This window comes from Copadichromis virginalis, linkage group LG11, assembly GCF_057382275.1.
Source record: "Copadichromis virginalis isolate Kocher_CV1m ecotype Utaka linkage group LG11, C_Virginalis_male_GT1.1, whole genome shotgun sequence".
Taxonomy (NCBI): domain Eukaryota; kingdom Metazoa; phylum Chordata; class Actinopteri; order Cichliformes; family Cichlidae; genus Copadichromis; species Copadichromis virginalis.
In genome coordinates this window covers 22,454,252-22,473,483 of record NC_140628.1, presented here as the reverse complement: position 1 = coordinate 22,473,483, position 19,232 = coordinate 22,454,252, and the positions used below count along the sequence as shown (strand labels likewise).

General features: G+C 40.0%; 1 protein-coding gene across 4 annotated transcripts in view; it reads right to left on the bottom strand.

Moving 5' to 3' along the window:
• Positions 1-19,232, bottom strand: part of galnt1 (UDP-N-acetyl-alpha-D-galactosamine:polypeptide N-acetylgalactosaminyltransferase 1) — a 57,661-nt gene that overhangs the window by 12,606 nt on the left and 25,823 nt on the right. For 3 of the 4 annotated variants that reach the window (XM_085473718.1, XM_085473719.1, XM_085473721.1), the window contains exons 3-5: positions 12,551-12,690; positions 12,287-12,455; positions 303-469 (exon numbers count right to left, since the gene is read on the bottom strand). In XM_085473718.1, coding sequence (XP_085329844.1) covers positions 303-469; positions 12,287-12,455; positions 12,551-12,689 — 475 coding nt within the window. In that variant the 5' untranslated portion in view covers position 12,690. Of the gene's footprint in view, positions 1-302; positions 470-12,286; positions 12,456-12,550; positions 12,691-12,785; positions 12,854-19,232 lie in introns of those variants that run through there. The other variant, XM_085473720.1, reaches the window with a different exon arrangement.

The window sequence follows — 19,232 nt, the reverse complement described above, 5'->3', positions numbered from 1 at the left end:
TGGGGTGGGGGATTGAGGGTAATAACAGAGTGTAATCCCTGCGTCTGGCAAATTAAAGACCTAATCTCCCCCAAACAGGGATTAACAGTATTGCACAGGGTGGAGTGGCACACACAGCCCTCATACATGCACTGACTCTCTCTTGGGCACCAGCACAGGCACATACACACATGTGCAAAAACATCTACCTACGCAGAATCCAGCAAAAATCATAGCTCTAAAAAATAGGCTAAGCCTCAAACTAGAGAGAGACTGAAGGAATTATCTGCAGTGAGTGTTACTGTGCGTGTGTGTGAGTTTACCTCTCTCGCTGGCATCATCCACCAGAACAATCTCCTCCAGCAGTGTGTGTGGAGAGCGGTCAATCACGGAGTGGACGGTTCGCAGCAGCGTGGTCCACGCCTCGTTGTGAAATACAATCACAACGCTGGTGCGAGGAAGATTATCGGGGTATAACTTGTTCTTGCACCTAAAGCGAGTAATCAAAAACATAGAAAAAATAATCAAAAGGGTCAACTCCATGCTGCAAGAATACAAGAATATTTACAAGCATATTTCTACATATATAAATCTTTGGTTGCAAGTTTGGTCTGCTACCCATATGAATTAAAGCAGAAAGAAAAACTTAGAAGGCCCAGAGACATGCTATTAACTAACTGCATCTCTCAAAGAGATGCCACAACAGAACTGGTCCAGAAGACATACAGTAGAACTGACATGATATTAAAGCCAGAATCTTGTACACAGAATATATGATATCAACCTGAAGCTTTCATCTACTTCTGGAACAACAGATATGATTCAAAAAGAAACTCCTTCAATTTTTTTTAGATGTAGACTCTTGGTCTGAAAAGTGAAGTCAGAAATGCAGAAGTTAAATAAACCTAATGGACAAAAAGAAGTCTATTAGAGAATAGAAAATAGATTGTCTCACGTTGTTTAATACTTCATTAAACATGTTCCTCATGAGTTAATGGTCTAAGCCAAATGTTTAAAGTGACGATCAAACAAGCATGATGTTATTTTATATTTGTCTGGCCCATTTAGGGATCTACGCTGCTACTGTTACCTAAGGCCACAGGCAGTGGGTAGTGACTGAGAGAATGAGACTCCCGACAGAAGAGGCAGAAACGAGCTCAAATGGTGTCTGGTGTCTGTTCGGGAGGTGCTCAGAGTAGAACGCTCAACCCAAAACAGAAGTAAGAAAAACTAATGAACGATGTCAGAGTAGCTTGGTACATCATTTATTTACAGTATTCTAAAAGACTTTGGGCCAAAAAGTTTGGAACTGGTTAGAAAAAGGTTGATACAATGTATAACAATTTGTATCTATAAAACAGACGGCATTATTTCAGAGATTGAATTATATTTTAAATTAGTTATTAATCTACAGTCTGCTTATTTTAATTAGTTCTAAATTTCAAAAAGCTTCAATGTCACCAAATGCTTTGTGTGTAGAATGATACAAAGTTGCTTAGCACAAGGCAAGCTCATTCAAGAGGGCATAACTGCACAGCACAAATGATGAAACAGCTGAACATACAACATGAAGCAGAAACAACAAAAAATACAAAGGAGCAAAAAGAAAAGGTGTGCGAGATGCATCAAAAACTAAAAGCAGACAAGGCTTCAAAAAAGGCAACAATACAGGCAGTAAGTGAAAACGCAGACTTGATTTTAAACAGACAAACATGAACTTGCAGAGACCGAACAAAGAAAGGAAAAAGAAAAATCCTAGGAGACACATAACAATCCGGGCTCTGTGCGACTGTGAGAGCTGCAGCTACATCGACTTTATATAAGAGTTAAAAAAAAAAATCAACTAAACCACATTAGACAGTCCTAAAATCACTCAGATCATTATTTTGCTTCTTGTGAAAAATCATCGTAATCAACTTCAAAGAAAACTGAGAGTGAATAATAAACGAGTATCCGAGCGTAAATCCCCAGATTTAGACCGAGAAAGACAGAATTAGTGGGTCAGCATGATCACACTTGATTAGTGATATTAATTAGAGTGCGAGTCATTTTCGTTGCAGTGTTGAGTGCACACATCAAACTCTCTTACTGAGAGACAGTGAAGGATGCAGTTGTCTAACACAGGACAACAGGCACAAGACGACAAATATTAGCACAGTGAAGACAGTCACATCTTTTTAAATATCTCTCCACAGTATTTCCAGAGAAACACTTCATTTTAAATGGTCAAATCGTCAGGTATACACTCCTTAGGCGAGGTGTCAAGCTTATTTCTGTTCATGGCTGGGCCTCACACATAGGGCTGCTCGATTATGGCAAAAATGATAATCATGATTATTTTCACTGAAATTGAGATCACGATTATTTGACGATATTTATTTCGTCCGCCAGAGCTTATATTATTTTTTTTTACATGCTGTAGTGCCATTTGTCGGAGCATTTCACGTTGCTATACATCAATACAACTGTTATAGCCCATATTTTTAAAATGTGTATGTATTAAGTCCATAGTAACTACATTAATTGCAAAAAAGTGCAATAAACTACAAAAAAAAAATTGAAAATCGTTTTTGTTTTGTTTTTTTACATATATTTCTACTTGGAGAAATTTAAGAGGTTTATCCCTCAAAACTTTAAATACAAAAAAGTTGCAAAAAATAGTTTACAACAACAGGAAATTTATTTTGAGTGTCTTCATAGTTTTATTTTTGGAGATACAGCAATTTTTATATACTGCAGGAAAAACAAAAAAACAATCCTATGATGCAAATTTGCAAAGAATGTGCATGTGCATCAAAATAAACTATTTCCAGCAGTGCAATTCGAGTTCTAAGGCCTACAAGTAAAAAAACTATTTTCCGCGAAAATGACGTCACTTGCGATAGTTCGCGTTGACATCTTTTTCAATGTGGGAAGTGTTATGAACAGCTGATCGGATCGGCAAAGCGTGTTTCTGGAATATTATGTTTTTGTTCCTGCAAGCGCTTTTTATGCAATTTTTGCAAAGCTTTATGTGGAAGGAAACCGTGACCGAGGACAAGCTGATGGCATAAGATGTAACTCCTCTGGTTTCATATGGAAAAAAATTTATTGTGCTAGCTTAGCGGTTCAGGTTCTACAGGGATTTAAAAATAGTTATACAAAACGAGCATGCTGCTCTGACCGGCTTTAAAGGGTTAAGAATAACAATGTATTGAATAATGACTTTAAAAAATAATATAAAATAGTGTGCAAATACTGATAACAGTGCAAATGTTTGCAATATAAGAAATAAATGAAAAATGTGAACTTTGCAGTGTTGCTCTGTGGTGCAGCTACGACACTGTAGCAAAGTTTACACACTGTGTCTACTTGATCCACATCTGACTCCGCGAACCCATAATGTTTCCACACCACTGAAGTTTTTTTTCTTTACCTTTCTTTTCAACCAACGGCAGTCACTCTCCTCTCCAAATAACTTCTGCTTAGCTTTCCGAGCTTCCCTCGGGTCCTCTTAATTGTTGTGACGCGTGTTCGAAATGCAGAGCAGTGCGCTTGATTTGCCACACGGAGCAGCGCGAGAGTAAAGCATGAGGGAGGGGCTAATAATCGGCTCAGTCATTTTTAATGATCGTTGAAAGCCCAGATCGTAATCGTGATTAAAATTCGATTAATTGAGCAGCCCTACTCACACATACGCAGTTTGATCTTTGATCTCAGTAAAAACATTGCATAATACCCAATTATATATATATATTAAAAAAAACACCCCCAGATTTGCCCCTTTCTTTTAGTGCAAAAAAGTCCAAACATATTTTGAAAAGGCTCACACTTAATGAACCATCCAGCTATAAAACAGATGATTCACGTTCAGTCAGTCCACTGTCATTACAAAGAAACGCTCCTGTCGTAAATCAAAATAATGTGTGGGCACGGCTCCTTGGCTGAAGCATCCCGCTTCAGTGCGGCATGGCAGGCCATAGGTAATGTCTTTGTCAGGCTGTAAAACTGATGATGATTCAGACCTCTGGCTCCAATTAAATTAACAGTTCAGACAATCTCCCTCAAGACTTGATCCATTTCTAATGATTTATGACAAAATACTTCCTGGTGCAAAACAATAAAAAGTTATTCTCATCTGCAATTTCCAGTTCGCAAAGCAATCCAGTCCCCTGGATTAGACCTTTTGTCGGCTGAGTTCTGGCCTGTATGTCTGACGCTTTAGGATTTAGGCACTAAGTTTGCACCGTTTAAATAAATCTGACAATTTCAAGGTTGATTTCAGTTCAGTATGAAAATCAGCCTTCCGATGTCTTCTTGTCAGCCTTCTTGCTTGATGTAGCTACTCCAACACGGTCTCTTCACTGTAGCTGCCTTTATTTGCTCATAACGTTTTATTGCACTAGCTGTAAAGCAGCACAGATACCCGCTCCTACAAATAAACGTTTAAAATGAATTTCCAGAAATTCTTCCACTATGTTTTAGGTTGCCTTGAGTTTATAAAAACCATCAAAATCAGTTTAGGGGTCACATTAAAACTCCTTACTGCTGGCCTTGACTGCTTTACTTCAGTGTTACACAGACTACAGTAAATGCTGCATAGAGGACTACCTATTCATACTACATACAATATTCTTTTTTTAAGTAATTTCTTTACAGGTTTATGTTTACCAAAATTAAGCAACATGTTCCACGAAAATCCCTGTGAATAACATATATTAAGTATGGGTTTGTGGGTCACCTGGTTAGAGTTAGAGCAGACCGAATCATCTGTACACACATCTGTAGGTCAAGCAAAAATCGTAGCCTGCCATGACACCTGCATGCAAGCCCGATATAAAACTGTCTCACACTCTAAGTGTTTTCTAAGTGTTGGAGGACGAAACTGAAAGCAGCCCGACATCCTTCCTCTAACAAATTCAGCTCTTACAAGAGCCAAATGGAATAGGATCTGATTTCCTCCATCTTTATAACTCCCCCTCCTGCTTGTGATCATCCTGAGCGCTGGAATGCTTCCTCGCTCTCTCTGCGGTTGATTCTGACTCAAGGAATGCAAGAGCGACAGAGGAGAGGAGGTCAAGAGTGTATTCTCTCCTGCAGCTGCCCGTGGAGCACGTTAAAAACACGAAGTAATTCTCAGTGTTTGGGGTGTGCATGTTCGTATGCTCGAAAATAGGGAGGTCGATGAGCACACAAGATGATTCACTGTAAAAAACAGAGACAGCCTTTGAGTCTTTTAATGTTTTTCTAAGGCGGCTCATTATTTCTCGCTCACATGAAAAAAACATGAGTTAAGGCATGATCTTTGGTGTGTAGCAGAGGAAAAAGAAGACCGTGTGTCTATACACAGCCAGTTGCAAACATGTTTATTTGTATTAGCATTTTTTTTTTTAAAGAGCAATTGTAGGGAGCCCTGTGCACTCGAACAGTCAGGGTGGCGGAGCAACATTTGGCAACGGCAAAGCAAGCTAATGAGTTACAGGCAGGGAATTGTGGGGATATTTAAACATGGGCGTGCGCGCTGGCTTTAATTAAACAGCATTATTGTTGCAACATTACACACACACACACACCAATAAAAGTCTGCATTCTCAAAAAACAACAAAAACAACAATGTAGTCATCACCAAAAAAAAAAAAGCTTTTCTGAAAGGTGTGGTCATGAAAAGTATTTTCACATACTGTAAATCCACCCAGACACATATAGAATTACACACACACAGGCGTGACCGTAACGTCAGAAAGTAGCGATCTTCGGCCGGGGCGTGTGGATGTCATAAGGCCTGCTGCACAAAAAAGATCCAGATCATTTCCTTGGCCGACTACATGGTGCCCTTTAGAGTGACCTGACAAAATATAAAGCTCATCAAATTAAATCTCTTGCACAAGTTTGTTAAAGTCCAAGACAAGAAAATGGTCATAATTCTGCCAAGACTGCATGTTACATTGAAAATGCCTGACTTCCTGTTGGGCCTAAGGTATGGCTCAAAGCTCCAGGCTTTTTGTCTATCTTAAGACAAAACAACATAAATGCAGATTAAATATGGTGCTGGGGTGGCTTCACTGAAATATTGTAGGTGGCACAAAACAGCCATTTTGCCACACTGACGTGTAAAAGCCATTAAATATAAACTGCACGAAAGGTGATTCATGGAGAATTTCCATGGCCCTAGGGTGGACTGCCATAATCTTCACACTAAAGCATAATCAAGGCTTTAAGCGCCTTGATGTAACTATTGTGATTTGGTGCTATGGAAATAAAGCTGAGCTGAACTGAAGACTTGAAGTTTACTCGCAGAACCTTTCAGGTGAAAATGGTGAACTTGTGAGGAGTTCATCAAAGTAAAATAGCTGGTGCTCAAAATATCATTGACTATTGGGATATAGATGTCTGAATCTTATTAAGTGTCAAGTTTGGAACAGACTGAACAAAAGCTATTTCAGTTATACTATTTTGGCTCCTCGTGGCAGCACATCAAAGTCTGGAATGCCACCAGCGGATCCACCATTTAATAAAAACTCACAGCCCTCATAATAACGTAACATCAACTCTTTGAGGGTTATCTGGTCAACATTTAATGCGCTGATCCTGCCTCGATCAGAGTGTAAAACATGTTAAATACTGTCATATATGAACTCTTATAAATCACGTCAAGCTTGGGGCTAGTTGGACAATTTATGTGTGAATTACACATTAAAATTTAATGCTGAATGACTAAAACTCACCACTGCATCACGGACACGGCAATCAAAAGAAAGTCAAAAGCTTCACAATTTAGCATGACCAAAGTCTTTAGTTCAAGACTGATCAAATATGAAGATGATTACATTAAACTATGAGGAGTTTATTAAAGTAAAATCCCCAGATTCATTTGACAGAAACATAATAATGCAACAAATTAATTACAATATGGCCTTCGCACTGTTAGTGCTCGGGCCTTAAAAAACCATAAGTGAGTTTTTCCCCCCTTTAAAGTATCAGCTAATGACAACCTCATTTGTGATGAATTCAGCCAGTTTCCCTAAACTTGCTGATCCACACACAAATACGCAGTGAAATAGACACAAATGCATGCACTCCTACACACACGCAGCCACACGTTCCCTTGCACGATATTGACTCCGTCTTATCTACTAATTGGAAAAGCAGATAGACGGGGGGAAGGCTGAGTGAAAACACACCTAGTAATCAACTCTCGCTCAAAGACTAAAACCCATTTCACGGATCAAGGTCCTCTTACTCTCCTGCCTGTCTACTGTGCATGTGCCCCTTCCTGTCACTGTTGCGCCTCTCAGTCAGTCTTCCTCTCCATCGCTCCAAAAACCTTCATTTCTGATGCATGTTCCTCTACTGAAGCAAAAAAAAAAAAAAAAAGACGGGGGGTGGGGTGGGGGTAGGGCTGAACGATTATGGAAAATAATCTAATTGCGATTTTTTGCCCCAATATTGCGATTGCGATGCGATATGCGATTATTTTTTAAGGTCTTTGTCTTCTGTATTATTAAACAAAGACAAGCAATACATCATATAGTATGGCCAATACTATATTACATTAATTTTAAACTGTTCTTTCCTGGAAGACAGACCTCTGTTATGATGACATGAGGTGATGCATGAATTGATGACTGACATTTTTATTTAACTTCTTCAATCACAACAGTATATTTGAACATACACAATAGTTTATTTTTAGCTTACAAACATCTGAGCATAAAGTGCTGACAAGGAACCCTGGTGTAAACATTAAAATGAAAGTCAGTACAATGTGCAGATTGCAGAAATATACATAAACAAAATCAGTGGCTTTACCACACTCAGTTTTTCGACATCTGTGAACTACTAGACAGTCATTCAATTAAAAAATAATATTAAATAAATAAAACTAATAAATAAAAAATACACACATCTTACTGATCTCTGCAGTCAGTAACATTACACATAAAGTGCAAACATAATAGCAATTGTATAAACACACACACAAACACGCCTTTAAAGTTTAAAGGCGTGAAATTGGACGGTCTAGCCTTCTGAATCAGAAGGCTAGTTCTGATTAGCGTCACCGCTGTCTCGGTGGAGTTTAATAAACTCGGCCGTCTGCTTCTTGCTATCTAAAATATAACCAGACACTGGCGTAAATTCTCGACTGTCTCATACTTCTGTTTAATAAGTTTTCTGTTTGACGTTTAGTCAGCTGTGTGAAAACCAAGGAGGAACCCACCCGGGGGATTAATAAAGTTTTATTTTATCTAATCTAATAACTTTAATCTCAGCCAAACCGATTTACTCACGAACAAACAAAACACTGAAAAAAGCCCAACAATAACATTTTTAGGTTGTCTAAGTGACTTATATATTACGTTTAACCCGAGCAGCGAAACTCCGCGGTGATCTGAAAATGATGTGCCGGGAGTTGTGCCGTTCTCGGCCGCATCAGTAACCCTCGAGCTCCCGGCTAGCTGTCGAGCTGGTGGGTAGCAGACGCCTCTGAAAACGTCGAAGCACTTTTGCAAATATGGGATATCTTGATAAACCGAGCAGATATTTGATGTTTACACAACTACTTTCTCGCCTGAAAATATTTTAAAAGTTTATTTTGTGACCCTGAAAGATTAGTATGAGTAATTTTAAAACTTAGTAGCGGCCGCCATTGTTGGAAACTGGAGTTTGGCTGGGCCGCGCTATGAATTCTGGGATATGGTAGTAATTTGGACAGCCTTCGGCGCGTCGCTGTGACGTAATCGGTCTACAAATGCGGCCTCAGGAGGATGCAGCCCATGAATTTGGACATGTCCAGAGTATAATCGCAGCCTTTGCGGTTAGAAAATTCCACTTGATCATGTCGCGATATTATCGCAAATGCGATATATCGTTCAGCCCTAGGTGGGGGGCTGCTTTCCACCTCCCTGAGCTAACCTTGACATATCTTTTCAGCTGTTGGCTGGATGCACATCGTCTGCCTGTCTGAAGACTGAACAACCTTCAACCTAAAACCGCTTGCACTCACACACAGACACAGTCAACATTGAAATTCTGCTCACATGATATATGAATTACACACATAACTTATATTATAAAAGTGTTGTTGAAAAAAACATTACATCACTAAAATGATGCTTTAGCTGTTGTGACAGGGTTTAGGATTTATTTATGGGCAGCAATTGTGTAAATATGACTGCCCACAGTCACCACATGTTCATTCATGACTTTACAGAAACCTTGCAGAATAAAGGTGCTCAGAATGGTGCTTTCATTCACTGATTGCAATATTAAGACACAATTACTGTTAGGTTGGCTATGTCAAGCAGTTTTACAACACATATAATAAACACAAGCACGGCTCTGCTTTACTTCTTTGTGACCGTGAGCAATCAGACAAAAATCCCTGTGTGATGTGCTAATGAAAACTGTTCTGGTAGCACTTTACCATCAGCTGGATTTAACAGCAGCCTTGAATGAATGAATCGCTCTAAAACCACATGCAGTCCCAAAAAGAACATTTTCACAGGTATTCACACGCAATCCTGTGAAGAACTAGGTACACCCTCACTGCTTCCATAGGAATTAAGAGTGTAAATAGCAGATGGGTGCACTTGATTAACTGATCATCAGCAAGTGTGAGTGTGAGCAACTCGAGTTGTTGATCTGGAGCATTCAGGTGTGTACAATGTTCCCAGGACTGGATACCCAGCCAATTCACCCCAAGGTCAAACTGTGCCAGTGCTCAGAGAAACTGGCAAAAACCCAAGAGTTTCATCTCAGACTCTCCAGGCCTCAGTTAGCATACTGAATGTTAAAGTTCATGACAGCACAATTACTAAAAGACTAAATAAGTATGGCTTATTTAGTTCCCAGGAGAAAGCTGCTTCTCTTTAAAGGGAACATTGCAGCATGGCTTACCGTAATTGTCGGGCTATAAGCCGCTACTTTTTGCACAAGCTTTGAACCCTGCGGCTTTTAGTCAGGTGCGGCTTTTCTGTGGATTGTCCGTGATTTTTGTCATATCGTAAGACGATTTGTTTTGTTTGTTCCGCTGTTGTACGGCACTACGTTGCCTGGCGGAAGGGCATGTGATCAGACACACAGTATCGGGGTTCAAGAGTGGTATGTTGGTCACATGTCCATCCGCCAGGCAACATAGTGCTGTACAAGTAGCGTGAAAAACAAACTTCAAAGTAGCGCTATGCGTTCAGCGGGAGTCGTGGATGACGAGCGGCGATAAACTTGCGAAAAGCAAGTTATGCTCAACTCCACCGGTGGATTCTGACAGCGTGGAAAAGTGTGAAAACATCCACGATCACCAACGGATTTCGAAGGGCTGGACTGCTGCATGATGAAGAGGAGGACACCGCCACGGCCCTTCTGAGGGTGTTCGACTCTGACACTGACAACGAGGATTTCTTTTGTTTTGAAAGTGACAACGAAGGAGAGAAGCGGAGAGTGGATGACGTAGGCATCCTGAGCCTGTTCGTATCCGACACTGGAGAAGAGGACTTTGGTGGTTTTAGTGCGCAGGAAGATGGTGGTGAATGACTGACTTTTCTTCTTGTTAAAGCCGTGTCGCTGCACCTGAGCCTAAAAGGTAGTCTGAATCTATTTTTCTGGTGTGCTGTAGGTTACTGTTATGTACTACATTTGTTACTCATTTATGAAGCACAGTACATGTTTCCTACTTGTAATTACCGCTACTTGTACATATACCTAAAAAGTTATGCAAATATGTACCCATAACTTGTTTTTCAAAATATTTTAAAAAAAGGGGTGTGTCTCCAAACAGCCATCTCTTTCCTGACAATTCCCTTTGTGCATATTCTCTTACATATGATAAGTCAACATTGAAACACCTGCGGCTTTTAGTCAGGTGCGGCTAATGTATGTACAAAACAGGATTTTCCCCTGATTTTAGCTTGTGCGGCTAATATTCAGGTGCGCTTTGTAGTCCGGGAAATATGGTAATTTTGCAAAGTTGCATCTGAGAGAAAAAAACCCACACAATTGTTTTGGAACAATATCTTTTCAACAGGCAAACCAAATGAGGAGATGTTTGACCATAATGGTCACGTTATGTTGTTGAAAACCAAACAGAGCACATCAGCAACTATCAGCACAGCTGGGCTTGTTTTGCTTTAACCGACCTGGGCACCTTGCAGTCACTGAGTAACCTAGAGTTAAATGTGAGGACATCTGTGTGATAGATAAAACTTGTCCCAAATTGGGTCAGGCTAAAGGACAATGATCCAAAAACAGCAACAAATCTACAATAGAGCAGCATTAAAAAAAGGATCATGGTGCTGAAATGATCAAGTCAGAGTCCAGACCTCAACCTGACTGAAATGCAGTGGTGGGGCCTTAAGACAGCTGTGAAAAAACCCTCACAAACATCAATGAACTGAAGCAACATTGTGGGCAATAATTCTTAAACACTGATGTGAGAAACCTATACAGTCATAGAAAAACTGATTACTTCCAGTTACTACAACTAAAGGTGGTCCTATAAGCCATTTAATCACAGAGCCGTGTGTAAACTTTCCTTTTCACATGACCGTATCTACTGTCATGAAATCCTGCACACTGATTCTCACCAGAGCTCAACTGGCAGTTTTGAAACCAACACAAATGGTGCTCAGCAGAGTTTGTTTTAACACAGTGTGAAAGCTCTCCAAAAACATTTGTCTTTTAAATGTTTTTTTTCCATGAAAACCATTTTCAAATGATTTGCAAAAAGGAAAAACAGAAGCTGGTTGAAACTGGAAAGAAAATAATAATATGAATTGTGGGAAGCTTTGTGAACACCACAAAAAAACCCAAACAAAACCCAAACATCATACATCTTTGGAAAACATTCTGCTGTCTGTGCGATGTTTAGGTGGCACTGGATAGATTTGACATGTACAATTTCCTGTTATTAATATTAACATATAATGATTTATGTTTATACTTACTACACAACATAACACAAAGAGGATATTTAGGCCCTGCTTCATACAATATGAATACCGAATTAGGAACTCCTGACTGTTTTTCAGGAAGTTCAAATTCCCTTGAGATCTTTGAGGGCACCACACCCTCTCTGCTCTCCGAGTATCAAAGTTTAATAACTTCCTAATGAATACTCAGAGGTGCTTCTAACCTACATTTATTTTTGTATGTTATTCCATTTTAAGATATGACATTTTTACTAGACATTTCTTTAAATCTCCTATCTAAAGTTTACCTAATTTTGCTATACTGTATAGGTCATGCCATTTAAAAACAATAACACTAATAAAAGATGTATTATTGTTATTATCATGACAAAACACAGGACTTGTTGCTGGGAGAGGCAGCTCACCCTTCTAGGCGGACGTCAGGCAGCGAACGATTGAGAGCAATCATCTCCGAGGCCATGAGGTTGAACTGGTTGATCTTAAACATTTCCTTCATTTTCTCCTGCTGCTCTTTAGGGATCACCACAGGTTTCCCTCCTTCACCAGGCCCATCTCGTGGTCTGGACATGGTGTCTACAGAGGATACATATTCAGCTTTTCAAACTTGATGCTTGACAGTGCCATAAAAATGTGTCTGTGTATGGGTTTGTGTGGTGATACACCCTCACCGTCTCTCCCGGGCAGTCCTCTCGGCTTCTTGTCATCACACTTGTTGCACTCGCTGAAGTAGAGCAGAATGAACATGTCCAGCATCACCCAGACCAGAGAAGTGGCCAAAACCACCTTACAGTAGGCGAACCTCCGCATCCTGAAAATGTAGAGTGAGAAGTGGGGGGTAGTTACCATCAGAGGGTTTCTTTGAAAGCATGGTAGAGGAGGCAACTCTTCTCATATCTTTCCCACCTTTCTACTCAGTCCACTCAGCGTTTAGCCTTCCTGCAGCTCTGAGCCTCAGAGTGCTGGAAACACTTCCACCTGTCCATCAGTCTGCCTGACTCCTGTCTCCTATCTGTCAAGCTTTTTATCAGGGCCCCTCTAAGTGGTCGTCTCTACACTCAGTGAGATTCTCAAAATGACGGACTCCTGTCTTACTGGAGAAACAAAGCAATAAATCTAAGAACAATGAAAGTTTATAATTGTTTATAGAGTCGATTTTGTTTTTTGTTTTTTAAAGGCAGTGGTTCCAGAATGGGGCTGCCAAAGAACATCAGTGTACTAAGTCCAAGTGTGCCTTGGGATTTTGTGACAACCACACATAAATATTGCATTACACAACTGCACAAAGACAAACAAATGAATTTTTAATTTCCTGTGTGTTGACAAATTCTATCCACTAAAAAATAAACTAAAAAACAAAATCCCAGAAAAGTCTGTTTGTACAGTTTCTAGATGGTGCATATTACAAATATTTGACACATCAAAACCTGACAGCAAGGGGGGGGGGAATTCATTTTTATGGCAAGCTAGCCACAACTAACCAATGCCAAGGACCCCACAGCTAAACAAAAGGGAAAAATGAAAACTGCATGTAGATGGTGTCCTGTAAGCTGGCCATCTTATAGCTTCATTGTGTCAACCCCCTGCCCTCTGGCCTGCGTGCGTCATCTGTTAGAAGAAGTTGGCTAAGGTTGACATGCCAAGCAAGTTAAGGAGGCACTTGGAAACCAAACATCCCTTTTGAGAGTCGCTTGGCCCGCTTCAAAAAGAGAGCTGGATTTGAACCAAAGGAAGCTAAACTGTTTGTTGGATTGCGGGAACGTGTCTGATAAGGTGTTGGAGGCAAGTTGCATTCCAGAGGACCTTGTGACACATTCTTTTAGAATATTACAGGTGTTGTATGGTAGGTCCAGGTGGTGCAAAAAAATGCAATCAAAAGAACTGATGACATCTCAGATGACACTCAGAGGCTGTTATACAGGTGTGACTTGAAAATCTGTCTTGCCCTTTGGGCACAAAAAGTTTAAAAACCAATGTTTTACGATATCTAAACAACACTCTAACTACTGTCCAGTTCTACACAACAACCATCTAGTATATCAGTGTTCCCAAATACCCTGCAGGATATGAGCCAATCTACCCTTTGTACATTTAACATACCAAATCCCTGTGTTCTAAAGTGCAGTCAGACACCCACTCAAAGGTAAGCACAAACACACACACACACGGACACACACACACACACACAGCAGAGAGGGGAGCTATGATAGTAATTGCTTTTCGTTGGCAGGCAGCAAGAGACAAGACACAGCCACATTAAAATTCCACTGCTCCCCTTTCCTTCTCTCCTTCAGCACCATCTCCCTTCTCTTTGGCTGATTCTCTGCCTCAATGATCCCTCAGGTTGCAGCAGCACAAGCAGAAGGGAGAAAATTAATTTGGCCACGGTGATTTCTCTCGTGCCCCCGGGAGGGAAAAAAACGATGTTTGTGCACAGCTAGCTTAGCTTAGCTTAGTTTAGGTTTGCTTAGCAGCCAGGGAAATAAGAGAACTGCAGAGCAGCGTTTCTAAATTCCACCTGATAGGATTCTGGAAGCACAAAGTGCCGTGTACAGCAGAAAACAAGAGGGAAGATTTAACTGTTTGTCTTTCCTCAGACTTCTGTTCCTGTGAGTCAAGTAGTTTTAGTGTTCAGGTTAGAGCTGTACTCTCCGTATATGATGTGCATATATGTAGTCCAGGGATGGGATTCGAGAACTAGAATATCTAATCTATCAGATGCAGCTCCAGAGTAAGAAATTATGGCATCAGACTCAGAGCAGTGCACACATGAAAGCCGTTTTTATCCTGCTTCTGTTTCAAATAATAAAACATTTGTGGGCCTTTTCCTCACACAGAAAATTGATAAAGAATAGATAAGCAAATAGATAAAGAATAAGGCCTATTAGCAGAATCAATAATGACACTGGTATTGATGAAATCTTATCAATAATCATCACTAATGTACTCTCCAGCAGAGTTGGGCAAATTACTGTTCTCGGATTAAAAGCTGACTCAACTGGAGGCGTAAATTTAAAAAGGTCTTGTCAGCTTGTCTTCTACTTCACAGCGTTTTGTAACTTTGCAAGATTTTATCTCTCAGGTTCACACGCGAAAGAAAAAAAAATTGGTGCAGGGCATCCATCCACCAGCACATACATGCTTAACTGTGATCTCTCACCCCCTGGGGAGAGAAAAAAACATCCAATGAAATCTATTGAACTGCTGCACCACCACCAACTTTTGACAAGGTTAAAATGTAACATGTTACATCAGTTTATACGTTCCCACTTAGCCACTCGACCAGTTTCAGTTTGAGTAAGGTATAAAAGAAAACAAAGCACTTATTGCAAACCACCTCATATCAGCCTTTAGAAACATTTCCTGACCATCACTTCTGCAGCTCCGTTAGATAACATCAGACACACAAAATAAATATTAATTACAAGATTTTTTTTAAAATAAGAAATAAAAACATTTTAAAATAAACATTAAACATCTGTTTTAAATATCTGTAGGGGAAAAGCAAGTTCAGGGAAACTCTCTTGTGAGGATATAGTAAGTGGGATATTGTAAGCTAGTAACATAGAGCTTAACATAGATGTGTAAATCATAGATATTTATACATAAAACACACTTCAGACAAATACGTTTTGTGTATATCATTACTGTTTAATCTATCATATTTGTGAAGGACTACTTTAAGACGTAGAAAAATAACTGTGTTTTAAATATTGCCACTAAACAGCAGAAAAAATGTGAATGTGAATAAAAATGTAAATGTCGTATTTCTGTATGAATGATAGAAAAATATTACCGGTAATATAACAAATAAAAACTGTTTAATTGTCATCAAATGGAAACTTCCTGACCTGGGATGAAAAAACAAATACTCAAACCAGGAAGTGAAGCTCTTTGGATGTTAAAACCTCCAGAGCTATACCAGAAATAAACATCTTTACAATCTGGTACAAAGAAAATGTTTGGTCTCCGTTACTTTTCTTTGAAAAGGCAGCATGTGTACAGGAAGCGAATCTTTACATAACCAACAAATTATGTTCCATTAGGGTCTAATTAAGTCATAATTAATGCAGTGGCTGCCTTTAGTTACTGGTGGCTACTGACGGGCTAATCGACTGCAGCTAATCAAGTAACAGAACTGGACTTCTAGATCATGTTTGTGGTGTTAAAGCAAATTTACCGCACTTCTCTGACAGCGGGAAATAGAACCATTTAGAGTGTGAGAATCTTTTAGTTTTGTTTTACTCACACTACTGTACAGTTTGACCTGTTCATGCTCTCTGCAGACTGATATACTTTAGATGGTCGCTTAGATAAGGTCTGCATGCTAAAAATGGGCCACTTTAGCCTAGTGGTTGCTAGGACACATAATGACACCATGATGTCTGATATGGATAAAGCTCGTCAAGGGGCCTACAATGCATCTGTGTGGCAAATTTGTTTGCACAGATTTTTTGTATTATAGTAAGATGTTAAAACTAATTAGCACACATATGTGAGTGTGGATGCAAAAAACCTTTCTAGCATTAGTTACCATAATAACATAATCATTCATTACATTCTCTTTTAACTGGCTCCAAAACGCCAAAGACACAATGGGCAAAATGCCAAACCCAAGACTTCAAAATCATCTCCAGGTCTATCTTTTATATACAGTCTTGCTATTGTCCCTAACATCTTTATATACAGTTATACAAGAAACTAATGTTTAATAGGTGATCATTGTGGCATCTGGCAGTCTGCACTCATGCGTGACTGAAGGAGAGCTACAGGGGTTGCTGCGTTCTGTAAAGCTGCTACCGTACTGAGTGTTGAACTGTGCAGTATGTTCACATTACTAACATTAGTTATGGTTCACAGCAGAGGTGCTAGAGGTTTGTGCAGCGATATTGGTGAAAAAGCTGAGCGCACTTACAAAATCACCATGCTATAGGATGTGTTATTGTATCTCTTTATAGCTCTCACATTTGCTTTACCGTTGATGTTATCTTCTGTTGTTTTTTCCTGTAAGCCACAGTGCAGGACCCGACCACATCTGTAATGCACTTTAAACTCAAACCCAGCTTGGTCTTTTGTCACAATTTGGACTGAAAACCATCATAAAACAAAACATGCCAGTTATAAAATTGTTCCTAGTAGATTCCTGGAAAATAACGATTTGGAAAATTCAGATTCCCCCGGATATCCTGAAGGAATTTACCAGACTGTTTATCTCACTTTTTTCCGTCCTCTCAAATTTGTTCAAATTCCAGGACTAGCAGGAAGGCTGAATTTCAGTACTCGCTCTGCAATCTTCGTCCTTTCTGTTTCACTGACAGCTGCTAGACTGCGTCGGCCTTGCTTGACCTTTATGAAACAACAACACAAAACCACACAATGTAGCGAGAATCTTGGATATACTTCTCTCTTCACCGTTTCTGGTGCAACACATACATAGCAGAGCTCTTATATGAATAAGGACACCAACATCGGAGCTTTCCATCACAGAAAAACTTACATATTCCTGTTCACAGCATCATGTCAAAAATGCTGTCGGATGGATGTCAGCTTCTTTCCGGAGATGCCATTTGATCACAGCGAATGTAGAGAGCAGTGCTTCAAGCAACAGATACATTAAATAAAAGCATGCGCACGCACACACTCCTGCTTACTGCTGTCTCTCAGCCATGCCTCTCCACTCACTGTATTTCTAATCAGGCATGGCAGAGGACACCTCCGGTCTCCCTGGTGCTCTGGGCTCTGCCTCTCTGTGTGAGTGTCTGTCAGTTTAGTTTATGTTGGGTGCTAGTCTCTTTGAAGTCTCTTTTAAACAGCCTGGTTTCATATGACGTTAAACAGACCCACAACTCTCCATTGTTCTTATTAAGCCATTAGCATACTGCACTTCCTCCATCTTTCTTTTAAACCTCCATCCTGGTCATCATGCACTCTCGTTCCCAGCCGCCCCACCCCCACTCCCTCCCGTTTCTCTCTTAGTGATGTTTTCTCCTTTCAATAGCGGTTGCCATCACTACTTCCCTACAAAAACACAATTTCCTCCTTCACATCCTTCTCTGTGTCTCTCTTCATCTTCCCCTCCTCTCCTTTTCTCCACAGGCTTAATCCCCCTTTAGAGATTGCACAACCACTATTTCTCACAACCATTTGGAAAAACTCAGCAAGAGGATCCAGCACTTCACTCGCTTTAGAATTTATGACTGCGAGCGAGGATCCTCCCTTCTAGGGATTTCATGTTTATATGTATAAAAGAATATTCAGAGGAAGGCAGGGAGATAATACTGTACGTGACTGAGGGCAAATGAAAGAGATGATGAGTGTTACTAATAAACACAAAGTTTGTCCTGCTAAATATGTTAAACGACAAATGTGGACCCTCTGTATAGCAGTTTTGTTTTGTTTTGTTTTTTAAAAATCATAATATACAACCAGGTGTATTTTGTTTCTAAAAGTGTCTAAAACATGCTGCCTTTTTGAAGCTTCCTTAAGAGGAAAACCAGAGACGGTGCTATTGAGGTGTACGAGTTGTCCTTGGGTCATATAGGCTTGATAAGCTCAACAGTTTCCAAGACAACGCTGATGGGAGCGCTGATTTTCTGAACAGTCGTAATGCATCTCAATTGGAGCAGAACAAGGCTCAGGCTAACATTAGGGGAGGGAAATAGAAACAGAACACGGTGGCCTGAAGCCCCGTCTTCATGCTTCTCTAAGGAGTACACAGTCGCCTGAGGCAAATCAGCTGGGTTCGCTTAATATCCAGATCATAACCTTGACTGCAGAATATAGACTGATCCCGTTGAGGAAATAAAAAACCCAAGGACTGGGACACGACTGAGAGAGAGTGAAAGAGACCTGCCATCAGTTAACAAAAAAAAAAGGGAGAGAAAATACACGCTCTGCCCATCTGACAGTGGACTTAAAAAACATACCGAGCACTGTACCTCTTTGGCATGTTGCTCTCTTCACCATGAGTTACAGGCTACATTGTATGATTCAGACTAATGCAAAATCCAAGACACTTTAATGAACAACCCAGAACACACACACACACACACACACACACACACACACACACACACACACACACACACACACACACACACACACACAAAGAATTTGTTTAGGCTGCAATCTATAATTAATTAACCACAAGATTCATTGGTGACAGTGTTTTAGTTAATATTAGTGCGAGCCTGTAGAGCTCGAAGAATTCAATCATCACTTAAAAATCCCCCATGAGTCAAGATATAATTTTCCCCGTCGAATCACGACATGCTCTTAGCTGCATCAGTGGAAATAGATAAGGGGGATGGAAACAGTGTCAGAAAAGGGCAGAGGAGGTCAACTCAATCCTGT